We start from the raw sequence: 19,751 nt of genomic DNA, 5'->3' as shown, positions 1-19,751 counted from the left end.
TACTGTTCAAGAAGCCATAACCCTATGAAGAAGATCTCAGATCATCACTATTCAAAATGAAGATCGCTAAATCTAAAATATCTTTAAAGATTAGTACGATTTGATAAAAACTCATTGTCATATCGCTAGAGATTAATGGCTGGATGAACATTAGAAAGACCTAGAAAATTTTCTCTCTTTATAGTGGCGTCTGCAAAAGTATGAGTTATATCTCTTGAATGTTTCAAAATGTAATCATAGTGATTTGGCTAAAATATTTATTGTTGGGCTTTCTCACATTGGAGTGACCTAACCCAACAAATGATTTGATCATCCAAGATTCCTTGAGAACGAATTCACCACCTCCAAGACTCCTTTCGTCGTGCACTATTTCTTTTGCCATCTCTTCCCTATATATCTTCCTTCTTTCCTCCATAGTTTGTTCTCTTTCCACCCCTCTTCTCATATGTATTCTCTTCATCTCCTTTCCCACCTATCACCTCTTTTTTTTATATCATTTTTCTATATTTTTTTCATTTCTCTTTTATTTGTAATCGTTTGTGTGCCCAATAATTTTGATCTATAATAATGGGGTTATAGATATTGTTCATGATAATGTCTTCAGAAAGAAAATTGATGGCTTTCAATGTAGATGGAGAAGATTGTCATATCCTAATCATCGATCTATTTGTTGTATCGGTTAGAGTGCATTTTCTCACCATCAACCCGATGACATTTTTCACATTAATATTCTTGTCAAAATTACCGATGCTGATATTATGGCCAAGACTATATAATACATTAAAGATGATCAAATTGGTATAGCTCGAACCGATGGAGATGCAATCATCAATGATGCTGATGATTGAGTTGGCAACTTAGATTTTGATCGGGTTAGTGATATTAACATCATCAGTGTTGGGGTAGTCTCCAAGAGCACTGATCCTAAAGGAATCATGCGTTATATTTGTTGATTCAAAGATATGTATATGGAAGAATTATCATGTGTTATTTAATGTGCATGAAGGTTTATATATATAATGTTAGCTGATGATATTATTTTTATCATATTTTATGTGAGTGAGGTTTTGTATATATTTATTTTTTTTTATATTTATATAATTTATTAATTTTAATATTTTAAATTTTTACCACATAAAATTTTAAATTATTTATATTATTTTAAAAGTATTTTTATAACCGAAGGTTTGATCAAATCACTTCTCGATAATATTAATAACAATACTTTATGGTTATAAAGTTACTAAAATTTAGTATATATTCTTCAAAAAAAATATGAAATTAACTTGAGTTTGTAATCTTTAATTTTCTCTAGATTATTCTTCTTAGGTATGAAGATAACGAACGTCTTCCCTCAACTAGGAGGCAGAGATTACGGTGGAAGAAGTTAAAAGAAGTCAAAAGCTTCAACGATGCTATTACTAAGGGAGTCCCAGTAATTCAAATTTCACATTACCTTCTGATGAAGTATCATTAATTTCGATCGGGTTAAATGGTTCGATAGCTTATCAAAGAGCTTAGGAAAGCATTAAATAAATGGTTCTGATAGCTTATCAAAGAGCTTAGGAAAGCATTAAATAAATGGTTCTGATAGCTTATCAAAGAGCTTAGGAAAGTAGAAATGGAATCCCAATAATGAGAGGAAAATAGATTCATAGGGTGCCACAAGATAAATATACTAGAGTCACCGCTCATCAGTATCTGAAAACAAGTTCCAAAGACTACGGTGAACCAGCGGAGAAGTGCTAGCATATCTTGTGTAGGGAGAAGCGGAAGGCAGGCATACCTGGAGCCTCAACTAAGAGCTTAAGGCTTTACGGGTTTTTATCCACAGCGACAGCGACAGCGACAGCTTTGAACGACGCGGCTCTTCAGGCCACGAGGATGCCACCAGATCTACCATTAGCGGGAACAAAAGTCTCCAACCTTCCCAAGGAAACGACAACTAGTCTTCGTTCAGGTGTGTTTCTAGCACTGAGATGATACTCGAGCAGTGTGTCTCAATGAGGCCCAGCAGGACGTGTGCGGCCCCTCCTCCTTGGTTGCACCCGTGCATTTCCAGGCAAGGCAGAGCATGAGGTTTAATGTGCTTGTGCAGCTTCACCTACATACAGATTGGAGGGTTTTCTTCTTCTTGCTCTGTGCAGAGCTGGGAAATCTCCTTCTGACTATTAACTAAACTTGGTGTTCATATAACTATTAACTCAAGTAAATCACCATTAACCATGATTGCAAATAGCTAATTTCTATTTTTAAAATATATAAATATAAAATACATAAAAAGTGTTCTTAATATTCCTAAAAGGTGCGAATTTTTTGTTAGAGCTTCGAAGGCGATACCTATAGATGATAGCCAACGTTAGAAATATATATATATATATATATATATATATATATATATATATATATATACATATACATATACATATAAGTTTTTAGGTTTTTGTTTAAATTAAGAATGATAAATAAATAAAAAATCATATATATTTTATCAAAGAAAAATAAATCGGAAAATCACTCAAAACGGGACATCATTTGAAAATTTTTAAGGAATAAAATTATGTTGTTAACTAATATTCATTAGTTCTTCCTAATAAATCGTCTAATTGGCATCGAGGATTATATCTCGCCGGTGGGCGTTTGTTTCTAGCAGTTGACTTTATCAACGCAAACTAGTGCATCATCGCTTGCACTGCGCCCATTTAGGTCCCTGTTTACGTGGTGGGCATCCATTCGGCCTTTACGCTGACGTCGACTACTTCAAATGTGGAGCCTCCGGGAAGACATCCCCCACCTGTCAAACGTTGACTTCTGCAGTGCTTGAATTAATATTGCATTGACGGACTGACAACTGTTGCCTCGAAAGCTTCACACCCACGTGTGACAACCCAATATAGCCACGTGCGTAAGTCGGTATCGGTCCAATCTTGTATTGATCTCACCATTTCCATGGATCGAGTTTTTTGGGGTCTGAACCTACCCCGCTTGGACATTGAAATATCTGCTACCAAGAGATAATAATAGGAATCTCTGCAATCGAAATCTGGAGGGAAGGCAGACATGAAACGACCAAAGAACCCAGAAGATATTTAGGGAAAAGAACTCACATAAAATAACGAGAAACAGTTCTGGACACACTGCTTACTACTAGATAGATATTAAATCTTAAGAATTAAATTTGGCGAGGTTTCAATTTGCTTCTCCCCCCCCCCTCCCTCTGAACGGTTCTCCCACTCCTCCATTATTAAACACTTTTCTTTACAAGACGGCGATCTAATAACAAAGGAAAGGTGGAAAGGCTACAATGTCCGACCAGCAATCCCTATCCTAGACCAAGTGGGAGTCATAAGAATTTACTCAATTGGGATATCAATCATAGTGGGCGATACAAGGTAAAGCAAGGAAAAAGGAAAAAAAAAATCCAAGACTAGTCATATTGGCATGAACCATAACCGCCTTTCTCTTCATTTGTCGTCGCCGGGTTCTTTTCCAAACACCTCCTCTATCAGGTTATTTGTTGATAAGAAATCATCTTTTTCTGCCCCACAGCTATAACTCATATCCCATGCTTTTGGATCACAGTGGCCATCATAGAACCCATCATCTGTTAACCGACTTAAACTATCATTCTGGTATTCGTTGCAGAAATCATGATCCTCATTCAAACCATGTTGAAGGTCAAAGATACCGAGAGGATCACAGGAATCAGAACCATTATGCTGGCCCTCAAAGGATGTGCATGAATCATCTTGAATGTCTTGCTCCTCTGTAAAATTATACAGACTGCTTTCTGTGAACTGCATGTTAGAGATAAGGTTTGTCTGACTAGAAATGCACCCTTTCACAGCACCACAGGTCCCTTTTTCATTGTTCCTGGCGTGGGCATAAAAATCACAATTCTCTATGTCATCAGCTGTTTCAGATATTTCTTCCTCCTCGGTTTCATCTTCCTCACCAGCATCATCATCTTCATCTTCATCTTCCAGAGGAGACTCCACTACAGAATCTTCATCTTCTCCCGTTGCAAATTCACCATGATGACTTTCTTGCCATTCATCATCATCACTGTCTACGTGCAGGGGGTCCAACCTATTCTGTTTAGCTCTCTTCTGAAGCATGAAAACATTGAAGTAGTAACTTACTAGTTCTTTACTACTTCTAGCTGGAAACACCCGAGGCAGTTTATCCCAAAAGTTTTTGCCCAATGATGCAGGATTTGACAACACAATTTCATGGAATAACTGTTCCTCCTCTTCGGTCCATTTTTGAGCTACAACCTCACCCATATCGCCAAAACCCAACTCTATAAACTTGTCCTGACCTAACTGTTTCTTCAGCTTTTCTCTTGTTTCCATCACGTGCTGCCTCACACATCTTATTGAACCCTCATCTGGGCATCCGCAGTCCTTGCATTGCAAGACTAAAACATTTGAAGCCAATAAAGCAGATTCAGGTAATGGCATTGCGCATGTCCCGACCCATCTATCACTTTCAACTTCATCAACTACATGATTTGATGACGGTGGAGTTGTCTCGGAAGGCAATGTGGAAGAAAAATCCTCATAATCCCCAATATGGTTATTAGATCTCCATTCTGGAATATCAACCTGATGATTCACTCCAATAGCAACATGTTTCCTTTTGAAGTAATCAAAAACAGGTGAACAGATCTCTTCAACTTGATCAAATTCAACTGCTTGATGGATATTACCCATATAACTATGATGGGAAGGTTCTCGAGCAGTGTCCAAACCAGCTTCTCTGCTACTACCCCGTGCAACACAATGGCTGGTAGTTGCCTGATTAATAGCATCCACAGCAACAGAGATTCTTGTATCTTTCAAGTCCTCAGCAGCAGCAGCAGCTAAAAACACATTTTTTCATAAAAAGGTCAGAATATTTTAATATCTTGCTTCAGAATCTTATATATTATCTGATTAAAGCAAGAATATAGTTAAATATTCAGATTACCTAAAGGTGGTTTCTCAAAGGCAGGGAAGCAGTTGTCTTCAAATGAACCCAATTGCTTTGAATGCTTGCTTGCATATAGGCAAGTTTCGTCATCACAAAACAGCCTTTTGCCATTTTCTGACCAAATGACTTCACTGTTGTTGACCACCATCCATGAAAAGCTAGGATTGCCATTGAGATCACTATGAAGGTTGTCATAGGGAGGATCAGCAGTCACATTCTCAAAATCTTTGTGGCGGTTGGAGAAACCCTTCTGCTCTTCATCTTTACATCAGGGAAAGAACAAAAAAAAAAACATAAGGAGATGTAGGCTAATTACTCCCTGTAACTTGCATACTAAGTGTTCCCTTTAGTTACCAGAAGATTGTGATTTTGAAGGGATAGCCTCACATGCAGAATCTTCAGCAAATGGTGAAAGTTGATCATCATAAGCCAGATGTCTTTCATGTTCATAAGCAAATTGGTCAGACATGTGACCAGAAAATGACTGTCCATTTTGGTTGAACACCATATTTAACCTACAAAAGTAACAAGCAAAGTAAGTCTAAAAGGTGCCAACAACTAAAACAACTTAGGAGAACAACAATTTCTATGAAAATAAAAAACAAATGTTAAATGCCCCCGAATGATAAAAACATGGAGAAACATTTTTATATATTCCAAAAGAGGGTAAATTTGGACATTGACAAAGAACCTCATGAATAACTTGGAACATCTCACTCGATGACTGTTCCATACAAACTGAACCAGATAAAAAAGTGAGAAAAAAAAAAACATACAAGCAAAACACTGTAACGAGGTTCAATGACTACTTATTCTAATGTAGGAGAACAAAATCTTGTAGATCAAAAGAATGACCTGATTCTTATAATTAAGTCCATCAGCAGCAATTAAACAACAAAGACTTACCCAAAAACACATCTGGTCAAAGTCCAGTGTGTACCAGTCTAGTAATCAGAAGTAGGCATGAAACTCTGGCAAATTCGAAAAAAAATAGACTATAGGGATGATAGTATATGTTATCAATAACTAAGAAACAAGCAATGATCTTTTTGACTATATAAATCCAACATACAATCAATCATGTTTCCTACTTAAAAGTCTTAGTCAGCATCCAGACATAACCAAAAAATAACATCCAGAGGCATATTAAAGACTCCTGATCAATTCATCCAGATATCCACACTGTTCCACTTCTAGATTTATGACACTGTAATTCTCAACTTCTTAGCGATAATGTCTGCTTATACTGTGAATATATAAAACAAATGGTTCCTTATAGTATTACACATGGTTTCTTAAAATATTACATGCCTGACACTTTAAATTATCTTATTCATCAAGTTCTGAAAACTTATAAGGTGTCACATGTCAAGTCTCAGTATCACAAGAAAATTCCAATTAATAACAAATTCATCATTCGGCATCAAATTTAAGCACGCCTTACTCTGTCAAAAGATCGCATGACACCAGCAAGTCCTTCAAGAGCACTACGATAGTTGGAGTTTTACGTCTATGGCTATGGTTTTTGAAAAAGATCTCCTTTGTCCTAAAAGTACCCATACTATACACCATCAAAATTTACCAATCTTTGCAACGATTAAATTTTCCTAAATTTCCCTCCATCATCCACCTGAACAACTTTGCAGTGTTGGATTACAGAAGAAAAAAATGTTCACATCTGTCATGAAGGCCAAATGTAGAAAAGAACATGCCAGCAATTTGTCTTTCACGGTCACCGATGCTCAAATAGCCAGAAAGAGAACTACCATCCAATCAAAGCTAAAGCAAGCAAATTAAGTGCATAGAGACAGTGAATTTACATTTACAAACAACAGGAAAAATGATGCCATCAATGAGAAATAATGAAATATCAAGAACAAGCTTTTCATATTAAGAAAATACATCTTCATCACCAAAATGCCCCAGGAAGAAACAATGAAGGAGCAACCCAAAGACCACAACGACAAATATCCTTATATGATAAATTATCCATAAATAGCCAAAATGTAATGAGCTTAACACAAAAAGACTCCAATAAATAGCCAAAATGAAAAGCATTGGCAATCCACTTCATATTTTATGTTTTCATTTTGCATTTGTGTGCTAAAGAATTTTTCCTCTGTGTAGACAATTAGATTTCTTTTCATTGGCAGCAATCATCCTGACAGAAGGCATGGGCATTCAGCATTATGCATTTACAGAAAGAAAGGTGATGGATTAAATACTGTATCAGCTTAATTATAGCCTATTTCACAAACAATGATAATGTATGTCCTGTACAAGTTCATTGGCACTACCATATGTTAATCATATACTGCTACAATTTAACAACTGTCTTGTAAATGAAAAAATTGATTGCTGCATTGGTCATTTAATTCAATGTCCCCAACACTATGATCAAGCAAATCAGCATAGAGACTTCCATCCATAGGACAACACTCGATACCAACAAGGCCATTTTTGCTTGAAAAAACAAGGAGGCAATTGTAACACTATATACTGATTTGACCAGTCGAAAACCATATCGGAAAGGACATGTATCGATCACACCAATAAATTACATATGTCTCATATATTTTAAATCTTTTTCAGCAGTATACATCGAACCATACTGTATTACCTGATAGATAACAGTACGGGAAGATTTTAGCAAGGATTCCAGTACCATTATCTAAGTCCATAGAAGTAATTGGATATCAATGGGCAAAAACCAGAGTTTTACATTCCATTAAATTGTTCTCTCGTATAAGTAACCTAATAGCAAACAGAACAGGCAAACCTTCATTCAAATAATTCAAGTGTTCAGACATGTAATACTAGTGAAAGCCATTTCCAAATTGTCAACATTATGAAATGTGAAAACCAAGTTGCTGCAGCTAATTTAACTATTCTTTCAATAACGTAAGTAACTTGTTTAGGACAAAAATGTAAATCTAATTTAGCTAAGAATGACATAAAACTAAACACAGGTTGCTGCATTTCGTGACTGCTATTTACCTTTTAAGGAGTAATCCACCAAAAAGAACTAGTGTGCCCTGGGACATCAATCAACAAAATTTAGGTTGCTACATAACACAGATTTAAAGAAATTTGAGAAAAACAAGAAGAAAAATATGCATTAACCTACCAACAAGCTGAAACTCCCAGAATTCAAAGCGATAAAAAAAATTGCAAATCCTAGGTCCTAATTTCTTCCGGAAATAAGACCTATCGATTGATTCGATAGATGGTCGTGATATGCCCCACCCCCGGAGAAACAGGCGGAATCGGGGAGATTCCGGCTTCACAAAAGATAACAATAGATTGAAAGAGGGGAAACGCGGCAAAATGCAGACGAAGATTATGGAAGAAAAGATGTAGGAAACGGGTCTCAGCAACCTAGCGAATCCAGAACCCGAATCAAACCCTAACCCTAGATTCGATTTCGATCTACCTACCGAAGAGCGAATCGGGATCAATCGAGCTACGGCGAAGGCAGCAGGCGGATCGAAGAACGTATTGATGAAACAAGATCCGGAGATGGGGATCGAAATCGAGGCACGGAAACCCTAACCCTAGAAGCCGTCATGCACTTCAAAGGAAGGCGAGATGGGGTACCAATCGGAAGCGGAGGACGAGGCCGGATCAGCACGGGATTGGGTTAAGAGATTTGAAGGAGGAATCGGAGGGGGAATCTGGATGGAAATCAGTGAATTTGGCGGCGAGGACCAAAAGAGGGCAAACTGCTCGCGTCCGTCACGTTTTTTTCGTTGTTATTATTATTATTTTCTATCGTGTGTGGGTGCGCGTCTATTAAGCGCGTCTTAAGACGATGGAGTTTACTAAACTACCCTCCTCGTATTTTGCGGGAGTACGGGAATGGCAATTAAAAGAGCTCATTAATTGATCGTTAAATAAAAGCTCTTTATTTTCGGGTATTGCAGCATATCGACGACGCTAAGCTGCTTGCTTGCTTTTTGTCGGATTGGTAGAATTATTTTTATACAGAGGGAGGTGGGATGCTTATAAATAGATTTATATCATGCGGCCACGTAGGCGTAAACAGAGCTGCATGGACAAGAAAACACAGTAACAGCAGTTGAACGTCAAACTACTACTGTGATTCCTGCCAGCTCAGTGATCACAATGAGTAAATCAACAAGCCATTAACTGTTTGGAATTGGAAATTAAGCAATTTATTTCATTCGTGTGGGGTCCATCGATAAATAATTGGGCTAGATTTTGTAAACTAAATAGTAAAAGATCCAATAGATTTTTTAGGGATGTTCCTACCACATGAAATTCTATATATGAATTACTTAAAAAATCTTTTGAATATAAAGAATTATTATATATTTTTATTACAAATAATGTGTAACATATAATTTATATATTATATATTATTTATTATCTTATTGTTTATAATTTTTATCTAGTAGTAGTGAGGAATTACGGTTAATAAGCCAAATGACCTTCTCGAGGTGGATTAAGGGCAGCATAGATCGCTTCGTTGGTGAGGGGAGAAGAGAGAGGCTTCGTTGAGGATCAACGAAGATCGCTTGGCAGAATAGGAAATTAGTAGCGATCGGAGTTTGACGCGGTAAGGAATAGCTCTAAGGAGAAGCAATACAATAATTGCAATGACTTGAAGTTCGTTGATTGACGACAGAGCAGCATATGCTATCGTTGGTATACCAATGATTGATTGTTGACAACAAGGTAGAGAAATTTTTTGCTCGAGACAATACATTTATTTGAGACAAATATTTATATAATTTTTTTTAAAAAGATTTGTTTCGATCATGTATTCAAATCACGTAATCAAATAACTATTCAAATTTATAATTAATCCTCAAATATTAAATTTTCATGTGTATCTCTATCATAACACCAACGGCGAAACAAGGTAAAAAAAACCCTAGAGGCGGAGCTCTCGTCGTTAGTGTGTCGATTGTGAGAGCTACAGAGTTGAGGGAAATACGAATCGGGATTCCATTACATGTGTCGTCAGCTCCCAGCAAACGCGCGAGGGTGTTTTACAGGGAAGACTAGAAAGGGTTAAGGAAGCACGGAAAGAGGAGAGGAGAGAACAAAAAAAAAAAGAAGGGAGACAAATTGCAATCCACCGCGAGACCCCGTCGCCACCTCCCCCTCCTCCTTTCCCCCTTTCCTTCCCTTCCTCATTCTCCTCCGCCTTCTCCTGCCCCTCCCTTCCCTATTTGCAGCACCGCCCACCCATCGCCTCCGCTCCTACTTCTACCGTGAGCGGTGCTCTCCGTTGTCTCCTCCTCCCCCATCCCTTCCCTCTGTGCAGCACCGCCCGTCCCGTCCCGTCGCCTCCGCCCCCTGCTCTCACGCAAGCTCGTCGCCTCCTCCCTTCTCCCTCCTCCTCAGGAGGCGCAAGTATGCCGAAAAGTGTGGCGGCGACGTCCTTCTTCGCGCGGGACCCACTAGACTCGAGGAAGGCCACCAGGGGAGGGATGGCGTCGGAGCATCTGATGACGGTGCGGAGGTCGTCAAGCTGGGGGAGGACGCAGGCGACGTTCTCGCGGGCGACTAGGTACCGGTGCAGAGGGCGCGAACGAGGGGGCGGATCCCCTCGACAGCGATGATCAGGGTCTTGCTCCCGTCGCAGAGGGAGCGGTCCAACATGGGGATGACGCTGTGCTCCTAGAGCCGGGGGTCTGGGTGAGAGAGCAGTGCGACTAGGGTGCTAACTGCGTCGACGACGACGATGCGTAGCCGACTCTCCGTGTTGTCTTCACGATGGGAGTCTAGGGCGGCGGGAGAGGGGAGGGGGGAGGAGGAGGCCAGGAGGAGAAAGGGGGGAGGGAAGGGTAAAGGGGAAGGGAGGAGGGGTGGGAGGCGACGGGCGACGCCGCTCGCGATGGGAGTTGTGGGGAAGGCGACACGTGGCGCCACTCGCCGTGGTTGACTGATGCAGCGCAAGGATGTTTTTATCAAGTGATAAAAAAGGATCAGTCCAAGATAAAAATTAATGACGGATATTTTAGAATAAAGCATCGCTTCTAACCTCGAAAATGATTGGTTTGGTAATTAGTATAAGTTATCAAAAGGAGGCACGAATAATCCTTCTACCCACCCGTCTACCACCGCACCGTTCTCTTCTGGTGCTGATTGATGGTCGGTCCCGCTGCTGGCCTTTTGGTAGATTCGGCGGTACGAATATATGGGGCATACTATGGATTGCTCTTAAAGAAGCCATGTGGTTGTCAGGGAGGGTGGTGGCCCAGAGATTCTAGCCGTCCGATTTTGATTTGACGGTGATTTGCAATACCTTGTATAATTCCTCGGGAGCCGCCTTCCTTGCCTTTCTCCCTCTAGCTACTTCGATCGCCGAGATATCGTAAACACCACGCTCCGCTGCTTCAGCCATGGAGAACGACGACGACGCCCCGCCTCTCGCCGTCCGAATTGGAAAAGAACCCGAGAGTAATCCTCCGGAACGTTCCTACCGTTCCCAAAATGTACAGCGGGGAACCTCGGAGGAATCTCCGGTCGGAGTCACTGTCATCACCGGGTACCTCGGCGCCGGCAAATCCACGGTCCGTCTTATGTCCTTCCGTCGCCGAAGTAATTCATAGATTGATTATTCCGACTTCAGCTTGCTAAGATTTCTTGGTTAATTAGGGTTGTGCCATGTAATATTTTCTCCCTTTTGTTTCTAAGAAGAAAAGTCTATATGGGCAAAGAAATGAATTAATTTAGTTGGATGATTTATGGACTCTTTCATGGCTTTCACATTTATAGTTTGGAAACCAGGAAGTTGTCTTCGCCTCCCTGCTCGCTTTTGTTCGATTCTGTACAGTTCCTGAAACTAGTAATCGCACATCAAGAGTTTGATATTTGCAGTCCGAGAATTCATCTAGATGCCCATTTTATTTCTAAAAGTATGCTGAAAATTATTGTTAGCAAGTTTATACCTAAACATAGGGAACAGATTATAAAGCTGCTTGTATTCTGAATTTCCAGTTAGTTAATTACATCCTGAATGCGCAACATGGAAAGAAGATTGCCGTGATATTGAATGAGTTTGGAGAGGAGATAGGAGTAGAGAGGGCGATGATCAATGAGGGTGAAGGTGGTGCGCTTGTGGAGGAATGGGTGGAGTTGGCCAATGGCTGTGTTTGTTGCACCGTTAAGCACAGCCTTGTACAAGCTCTGGAGCAGCTTGTTCAGCGGAAAGAAAGGTTAGACTTCATGGGCCATCATGCTACAACCTGTTCTACATTTGTTAGTAATGTTGTGTAATAGATCCATAGGGATGCCTTGTTGGTAAAATTTTCCCAGGTACTGTTTTTTTTGGATGTCTCTGCTACTGAGCTTGCCTATCTGATTTTTGAGGTGTAAGGAAGAAAAAAAAAGGGGAAATGTGGAAACAATTAATTCTTTCTTCCCATCCTTCTTCAAGACATGAGGTACATATATTATATTGTAATTTTTTTGTTTTCCTGCCTCAGACTCGATCATATATTGTTGGAGACAACTGGACTGGCTGATCCTGCTCCCCTTGCCTCTGTTCTTTGGCTGGATGATCAGCTGGAGTCAGAAATTACTCTTGATTCTATAATCACAGTGAGTTTGCTTATTTCATATAACCAGTTACTCTTCTCTTTGGAAAATGAAACGAGGGTCTGTTTTGTGTTTGTAATTGATGTCAGATTGATTGTATTGATATACTAGTTTGTTCTGCTTATCCCCTACTTGATTACCATGCGACAATAGGTAATCACATCTTACTGCAGTATGTATTTTATGTGCTTTGATGTTTATTTATGTTCACTGTTCTGATGATTTCCCATGTCGGTCGAGTTGATAGAATTTCTGCTATCTGTCATATACAAGTCAAAGTATGATGCGCATAAGTGGTGTCTACTGTCTATAGTGCTTGGTTACTGTGAAAGTTATGTTAAACAACTTTTCTTTTGCAAGATGGTATACAATAATATAATTCAATATTCATATACTTCTGGAACTTTTGGTCTTTCTTTACTGGTTATCTCAGATATATACATTTGTCCATGAAGTTCTTCAACTTCTTCTCTTGAGTAAACCAGAATGGAAACTATTCTTATCTAAGTAATCCTCCTGTCAAATATCTGAGGTTTCCTAGTCTGTAAAACTTGTTTAATGCTACTCTATTTTCCTACTTATTGCACTCATTTATGACTTTTCTGTTGCCTCCCCAAGTAGGTTGTGGATGCCAAAAACTTACAACGACAGCTTGAGGAGCATCTTAAGTCTTCTTTCTTTCCTGAAGCATTCCTTCAGATAGCATTCGCTGTATTTCCTCTGCTTACTCAGTTGCAATTTTAATTTGTCATTTATTTCCGTATTCTTTGGACTGCTACATGTATGGTGTTTCCTCTTTTCTTTCACTTGTGAATTGAATTAATTTGAAGAAGGAAATGCAAAAATTGTTATCTTGAATTTCATTAATATCCCTTCTCTTCAATGTAGGATGTCGTGATTTTAAACAAAGTTGATTTGGTCTTGCAAGAGGGTTATGGGCTTGATACTTCATCCATATTGGAAGAACTGGAAAAGAAGATCTATGATATCAACTCACTTGCCACTGTCATACACAGTGTTCGTTGCCAAGTTGATCTGTGTAAAATTTTGGATCGGCAGGCCTATGGTGCTAAGGTTTGAAGATGAATGCTCTGTATCCCAATTGAATCTGTGACTCAGGACAAACTTGATTAAGGTGTTTTTGTATATTTATATCAGAATATAGCTCATCTGGAGAAACTTTTAGAAGACAGTAAATCTACATTTAGCAGAAGCCGTCATGATAACACTCTTCGCACATTGTGCATTTATGAGGAGCAACCAGTTGATTTAGATATGGTAGGGTCTTATTTACCAGCAACATGGGTGCCTGTTTCTTTAGTTCTGGTACTTCTTACTTCCATTAAGATCCCTAATAGCAGTTGGATGCAAGCACTAGTATCATATTATCTGTTTTTGCTTGTTTCTGTGTCATTTAGTGACAATAGAACATTAACTAGCTTTTAATGTCTATATTTCAAATTATTAATGCATGGTAAGTAGTTCCAGGTTTTCAATTAATTCACCAGGTTACATTGATGCTTTAAGATCCAACTGAGTAATCGATAATCACTTTGATTAATTTGATTCAAACCATGGAGCATTGTTCCATGTGATTATTTCATAAACTAAAGGCAGCATGTGTGACAGATAATATGCTTTTCAATAATTAAATTTCCAAAGAAAAGGATATGATGTCTATCAGATCAATGGTGGCTGTGGCCCTTAGCAGAGATGAAGTGCACAGAATAAATTCATTTTTCTAAATATATGAGTTGAGACTTGAGACTTTTATACTACTATTACAAGTTTTCTACAGAGGTATCAGCTTATATTGGTCTCAGTTTTTTTTTTTCCTGTAAGATGCCTACTAGATCATGGATTAACCCATGCTATTGCAAAAAACAATGCTACTTTATGCAACTTTTATTATGATGCAATGAAGATAATTTTAGGTTGGTCTTGCATTCCTCTAGTTGACATTATTTTCATGCAGGTTCGTTCTTGGCTAGAGGATCTTCTATGGGAGAAGAAATCTAATATGGATGTCTATCGCTGCAAAGGGGTTTTAAATGTCCTCAACTCTGATCAACTTCATACTCTCCAGGTTTCTTCTAATAATTAAATGTGTTTTTGTCTATGACTAATTATGGGTATGCTAAGAAAGTTGCATAAACTTACCTACCTCTATCCACTTTTGAGACTGCAGCCATAGTTCATACTACCACAGTTTTGTCTTATCTGAAATGTGTACATTACCAAAGTTGACATGATTGTTATTTGAATTTCCTTATTTGCTAGCTTTAAGGCTTGAGCTTAGCACCAGATATCTCCACACCACAAAATCTTTTGGCATGTAAAAAATAAATCTGAACAGCTATGACATTACATATCTCTTGCAAGTTTTTACGACTTTTGAAGTCTATACCATGGGCACCCAAGAGCGCAACATGGATTTCGCTTCATGCTATATCATGCCTAGATATTGTGTATAAACATGCATTCCTAGTATCGGCATATTCCTAAATAACGTACAGACATGTAGGCAAGTATTGCAATTTTGGGTACCGGACCAGTGCTGGTTGCTGACACTGGTATGAGTCCTGTGTTAAACAGTGTAATGACACATGGTATGCCGGTGGTACCAGGGAGGAGGAGGCTGAGGAAGAAAACAAGAGGAGTAGGAGGAGGTGAAGAGGAAGTGGCTCAGAAGAAGAGGGCAAGGAGGTACATGAGGAGGAGATGGCTGTGGAGAAGGATGAGGAGGCAGCGGCAGACGAGGATCGGGACAAGAGGAGTACCATCGGTGTACAGTGGGAGGTGGGCATTGAGCAGCTTGTGGTGTGTGGTGCAGGTCACGAGAGGCTTTGGGGGTTGATGGGTGGGGGTTTTAGGGATAGAAAAAAAAAGAAAGATGAAACATGGTTACTGCCTGGTTCACATGGCTTATCAGGAGGTAAGCCCTGCACCAGTTTCAGGCGAAATTGCATTCTTTGTATGTAGGTGGTACTGTGATATAGACATGCACACTCACCTTGTGGTCATGGTTTGTCATTGATATTATGAACCACAAAGAAAAGTATCTAGAATTGGGAGCATGTGATTCATTAAACTGCATTTAAGTATTCTTTGTATTTTTTTTTGTCTGCATACAATGGTTATATTGTAAATGTTCTAATAACCATTTTAATCATCCTATATAGGTACATCACTAAGGGAAAAAAAGACAGTTGATAAGATTGAAGAAGTTTAACAATATATTTCATATGCAAATTTTCAGTATCGCATTATATTCAAAATAGGGTAAAAGAGTAAGTTCTGCATTGTCTGGATTAGCTTTAGTGGAGCACCACTGTGGAGCATGCACTCAGCTAGAATTTCTTTATGTTGATCAGCAAAACATTACACAACAATCGACTCTTTATATCTTTTTTCTTTATAGAAGCACGCCTTCAACAGTGGTTAACTTTATAATTCCATAAAATGCAGAGCTCATTATTGTTCATTCCTCTCCTTTGTTTTACAACTTTTGTAAGCGGAGATTTGAGTAGTTACTGTCAATTTGTCCATCTTCCTTGGAAACAATTATTTAAGCTATCTTTTTTGAGATGATAATCTGTTTCAAGTACTGATGATGTTTCTTTTTTAACAATTGTACTCAGATGTATAATAAGCATGTAGTTTAGGATAATATCTTCCTTCCCTTTCTGTTCAGATTGTGATTGAGCAAATAGTGTACTGAACCTAGATATAATATTAGGTGGTTTGATTGAACGAGATGATGCAATGATTAATTTCTTAAGTAACCTAATCCTAGTTGAAGTTTCATAAGTAAGATACGAAGACGTTCAAGACTTGAGTAGTTGATTGGAGGTCCCAAAGAACAAATATATGTTTCAACCACAATGATTTCCTAGAAATCCATAAAATGCAATATGAAGCAGTTTTGGTGCTACTACTAAATAAATTATTTTGGCCTTCGGCTAATGACGTTGAGGTGGTTGTACAAGTGAATTATCATGAGCAGCATTTTCAAAAGCAGTTTGGATGCTAATACTTGGTAAATATTGTCCCTACTTGCTTTCCTCCTCTCCTTTCACTGACTATAGGGTTATAATTCAGACATGATTGAAATTCTAGTCGAGCTTGAAAATGATGATCGAGCTCCTAGACTTGATCCAGGGCAGCACATGCTCAGCTTATTAGTAGTTTGTTTATCTTGTCAAACTAGTCGAGCTTGAGCCTGAGCTATGAAATGAGCCAAGCTCGAGTTCAAACTCAGGTTGTTACAAAATCAAGCTATTGTTTTAATTTAAATCAGGAAAAAATAGCTTGAGCTCAAGCTTAAGTTGTTAAAAAAAATAAGCTATTATTTTAGTAGAGGTAAAAATAACTAATTTAAATAGGCATAATGTCCAGCATTGTTACATGATAAATAAAATCATGATCCATCATGCACTCTCATTGATATTTCCGTCTTATTTTTTATAAAACACGAATTGATACAACAATTGATAACAATAGATGACTGTGATTTATTCGTATAAACAAAATAAATATTTTCTTCTAAATTAATTGTTTGCCACAACAAGAAACTCTGGCATGTAATTCAATTTATACCGTCAATAGACATGCTACTAACTACTGTATGATAATCTTAGACATCTGTAATTATGGTTAATTGTGTTCATACATGAACTTAGTTCCACAGACATGTACTTTTTTGGCAGGCAGTCAGAGAAATATATGAGATTGTACCAGCTCGCAAATGGCATCAAGGAAAAAAGCAAATGAGCAAGATAGTTTTCATAGGAAAAGCTCATAAATCATAACCAACATTTTATTTTGTTTCTCTTCATGGAGTTTGTGGTATTTAGGGTCATCTATCCTTTTTCTTTTTCAGGTCATAATCTGGACATTAGCATTCTCGCTGATTCTTTCAGATCTTGCACAGTTTTGACTTGATATGCACCTGGAATGCTATGCAATTAAGGTAATGACTAACATTTTGTCAATAAGTAGAATGGTCTTTAGGTAGCCAGAATTCCTAGAATATACCATGATTTTTTTTCAGTTAATTGATGTTCTTCAGTTAGGGAGTGCATTTTTGCTTGTGCTTGTAGAACAATGCAAATAGTCAATCAGCTTTTCTTCTTATTAGTTCATCAAAGCTTTGTATAATGTTTGAAGAGAAATGCGGTCAACAAACCACTTGTGACATATTATCTGCACAAGATACAAGTTATGGTTAAATTCCAAACAATATTTCATTTGGTTGCTGAGTTTTTAGATCCAGTCATTTAAGGTTGACAAATTATGGTGGTTTTGAAGAGGACATATTTGTACTAATTCCAACTTTGGTGCAAAATTCTCTCTATAGTATGTGCTTCTTTCTCTATACTTCAATTTCATGGTGATTCTAGCCGCTTTGATTGCCTTTTGGTACCAATTTTGGTTTAGATTATATATTTATATTCTATATTGGTAATAAGCTCAAAGTAATCTTGTATTTCAATTTAACTGGGTCTTGGTATTATATTTCCAATTTCTATAAGGCACTACGTGGATTTCTGTTATCAAATTAGAGGTTACATAAGATAGAAAGTCCCAAGTGTTATCTAATTAGAAATTTCTGTTTTTTTTTCGTGGCAAAAATAGTTTTCAAGTTAAAGCCTTTCAGTTGATGTTTGTGTATCATAGTAACAGATATAGTCCAATTAAATTGAGAAATCATTGTTATGAATTGTTTGGTTTTGTTGAATAGTGGGGTAGGAGGAATTATGAATTTGTAAGAGAGATCACATGACTATTGCATAAATTACTGTCTTCTTCCGTGCAGCAAGGATTCCACAAGTCTTCAAATTTCTTAGTTATACTTACCAGTCTCAAGCCTTTTCCAATGTTGCTATTACACCCAACAAATTGTTACTTTTGGGCAATCAAGTGAAACCCCAAGCACCAGTGTGCAAGTGAGCATGTGATATTTTTCTCTTTTTACACCAAATCCTTTAAAGCTAATCAAAAGCTGGAACTTCTTTGGGCAGGATTCATGCTCGGAGAAATCTCATTTATATATATATGGTGAAACTCGTAAGCCAAGGATGGAAGATGGTTGAAGCAATGTCCCTGCCAAGAGAGTGAATGTTCTATTGTTGTTCTATTAGCATATATGTATTCACTAATCATGCAGGCATAGCAGTGAGCATTTCTGAATGTTTAATAGCTAGTGCAAAATTTAAGCTCTGATCATATATCAAAATCCTAAACCCAGTATGGTCATGTTATTTTCTAACGCATTGTTCTTGTGGCAGACACACTTGTGGTTGGGCTCAACCCAACTGGATCCAAGTTTTTTACTTTATACCTACTGATTGAGCTGGTAGGCTGACATCATCGCATTTCCTTCTACTGCATCAGATCTCTGCGAGGAAGAAAATAAAAATGCTCAACCAAAATCTATTTATTTTGCATGCTTGTCGGGCCATTGTTGGGCCGATTTTGATAGCCAATGGCATGCACGAGCCTCCGTTGCAAAATCTCGATTAAGGGATAATAATTATTTTGTGATGCGTTTATTGGCGGCTTGCGGCAGCCACGTAAGGCGCCACATGCAAATTTATTGTGTTGTTCTTTTGAATCTCCAATTTGTTTCTAAAAAATGCCTAAATTCTGAATGTGATTTGATCCACCTAAATAAGAATAATTTTGATATTTTTTAGATTTGTTTTTACTTAAAATTAAAAGAAAATTTATTACCTCATATAGGAAATTAATAACCTGAGACGTATTTTTGAATCTCCAATTTGTTTTGAATCTCCAATTTGTTTCTAAAAAATGCCTAAATTCTGAATGTGATTTGATCCACCTAAATAAGAATAATTTTGATGTTTTTTTAGATTTATTTTTACTTAAAATTAAAAGAAAATTTATTACCTCATATAGGAAATTAATAACCTGAGACGTATTACTTATGTAACTCATTACTAAATAGATATCTGTTCCCAACGGAGACGAGATTAATTCGCAGTTATTAGGAAACCGCGCTGTTATTTCAACATCGTCCTATCTGGTCATCTCCTGCCGTAGATGATGCTAAATGGACGGTTCAAGATCACGCGAAGTTTCCGGAACCCTCGAACTCTCCTAGCTTGTGCCGTCCTACTCCTACACGTGTCTTGGTTCTTACGCGATGATGTTGGTGGACGAACGAGATTACCTGACGTCGG

The 19,751-nt window shown here is 38.0% G+C and overlaps 2 protein-coding genes across 14 annotated transcripts; one reads left to right on the top strand and one right to left on the bottom strand.

Annotated features, from left to right (window-relative positions):
- Window positions 1–3,337: 3,337 nt before the first annotated feature.
- On the bottom strand, window positions 3,338–8,729 carry LOC103989001 (uncharacterized). 2 transcript variants are annotated; one of them, XM_009407715.3, is made up of 5 exons: window positions 8,102–8,729; window positions 7,972–8,009; window positions 5,329–5,489; window positions 4,972–5,235; window positions 3,338–4,864 (listed from the first exon to the last, which is right to left on the bottom strand). In XM_009407715.3, the coding sequence occupies exons 3-5, from the start codon at window positions 5,480–5,482 to the stop codon at window positions 3,465–3,467; spliced, it is 1,818 nt and encodes a 605-aa protein (XP_009405990.2). In that variant the 5' UTR covers window positions 5,483–5,489; window positions 7,972–8,009; window positions 8,102–8,729; the 3' UTR covers window positions 3,338–3,464. The 2 variants fall into 2 exon arrangements, with proteins under 2 accessions (XP_009405990.2, XP_009405993.2); XM_009407718.3 differs by having other exon boundaries at window positions 8,572–8,729.
- A 1,202-nt stretch (window positions 8,730–9,931) lies between these two features.
- Window positions 9,932–18,913, top strand: LOC135641663 (uncharacterized). 12 transcript variants are annotated; one of them, XR_010497766.1, is made up of 11 exons: window positions 9,944–11,519; window positions 11,947–12,164; window positions 12,435–12,549; window positions 13,168–13,257; window positions 13,435–13,620; window positions 13,705–13,872; window positions 14,522–14,632; window positions 17,256–17,338; window positions 17,430–17,518; window positions 18,365–18,494; window positions 18,570–18,913. XR_010497766.1 is itself a non-coding variant. In XM_065157228.1 (10 exons), the coding sequence occupies exons 1-9, from the start codon at window positions 11,349–11,351 to the stop codon at window positions 17,488–17,490; spliced, it is 1,203 nt and encodes a 400-aa protein (XP_065013300.1). In that variant the 5' UTR covers window positions 9,943–11,348; the 3' UTR covers window positions 17,491–17,518; window positions 18,570–18,913. The 12 variants fall into 12 exon arrangements, 5 of the variants coding, with proteins under 5 accessions (XP_065013300.1, XP_065013301.1, XP_065013302.1 ...); XR_010497767.1 differs by having other exon boundaries at window positions 9,950–11,519; window positions 13,705–13,824; XR_010497769.1 differs by lacking the exon at window positions 13,168–13,257 and having other exon boundaries at window positions 9,932–11,519.
- The last annotated feature ends 838 nt before the right edge of the window (window positions 18,914–19,751 follow it).

This window comes from Musa acuminata, chromosome BXJ3-6 (genome assembly GCF_036884655.1).
Source record: "Musa acuminata AAA Group cultivar baxijiao chromosome BXJ3-6, Cavendish_Baxijiao_AAA, whole genome shotgun sequence".
Classification (NCBI taxonomy): domain Eukaryota; kingdom Viridiplantae; phylum Streptophyta; class Magnoliopsida; order Zingiberales; family Musaceae; genus Musa; species Musa acuminata.
Note: the sequence above shows the minus strand (reverse complement) of the source record. Positions and strands in the feature narration are given on the sequence as shown.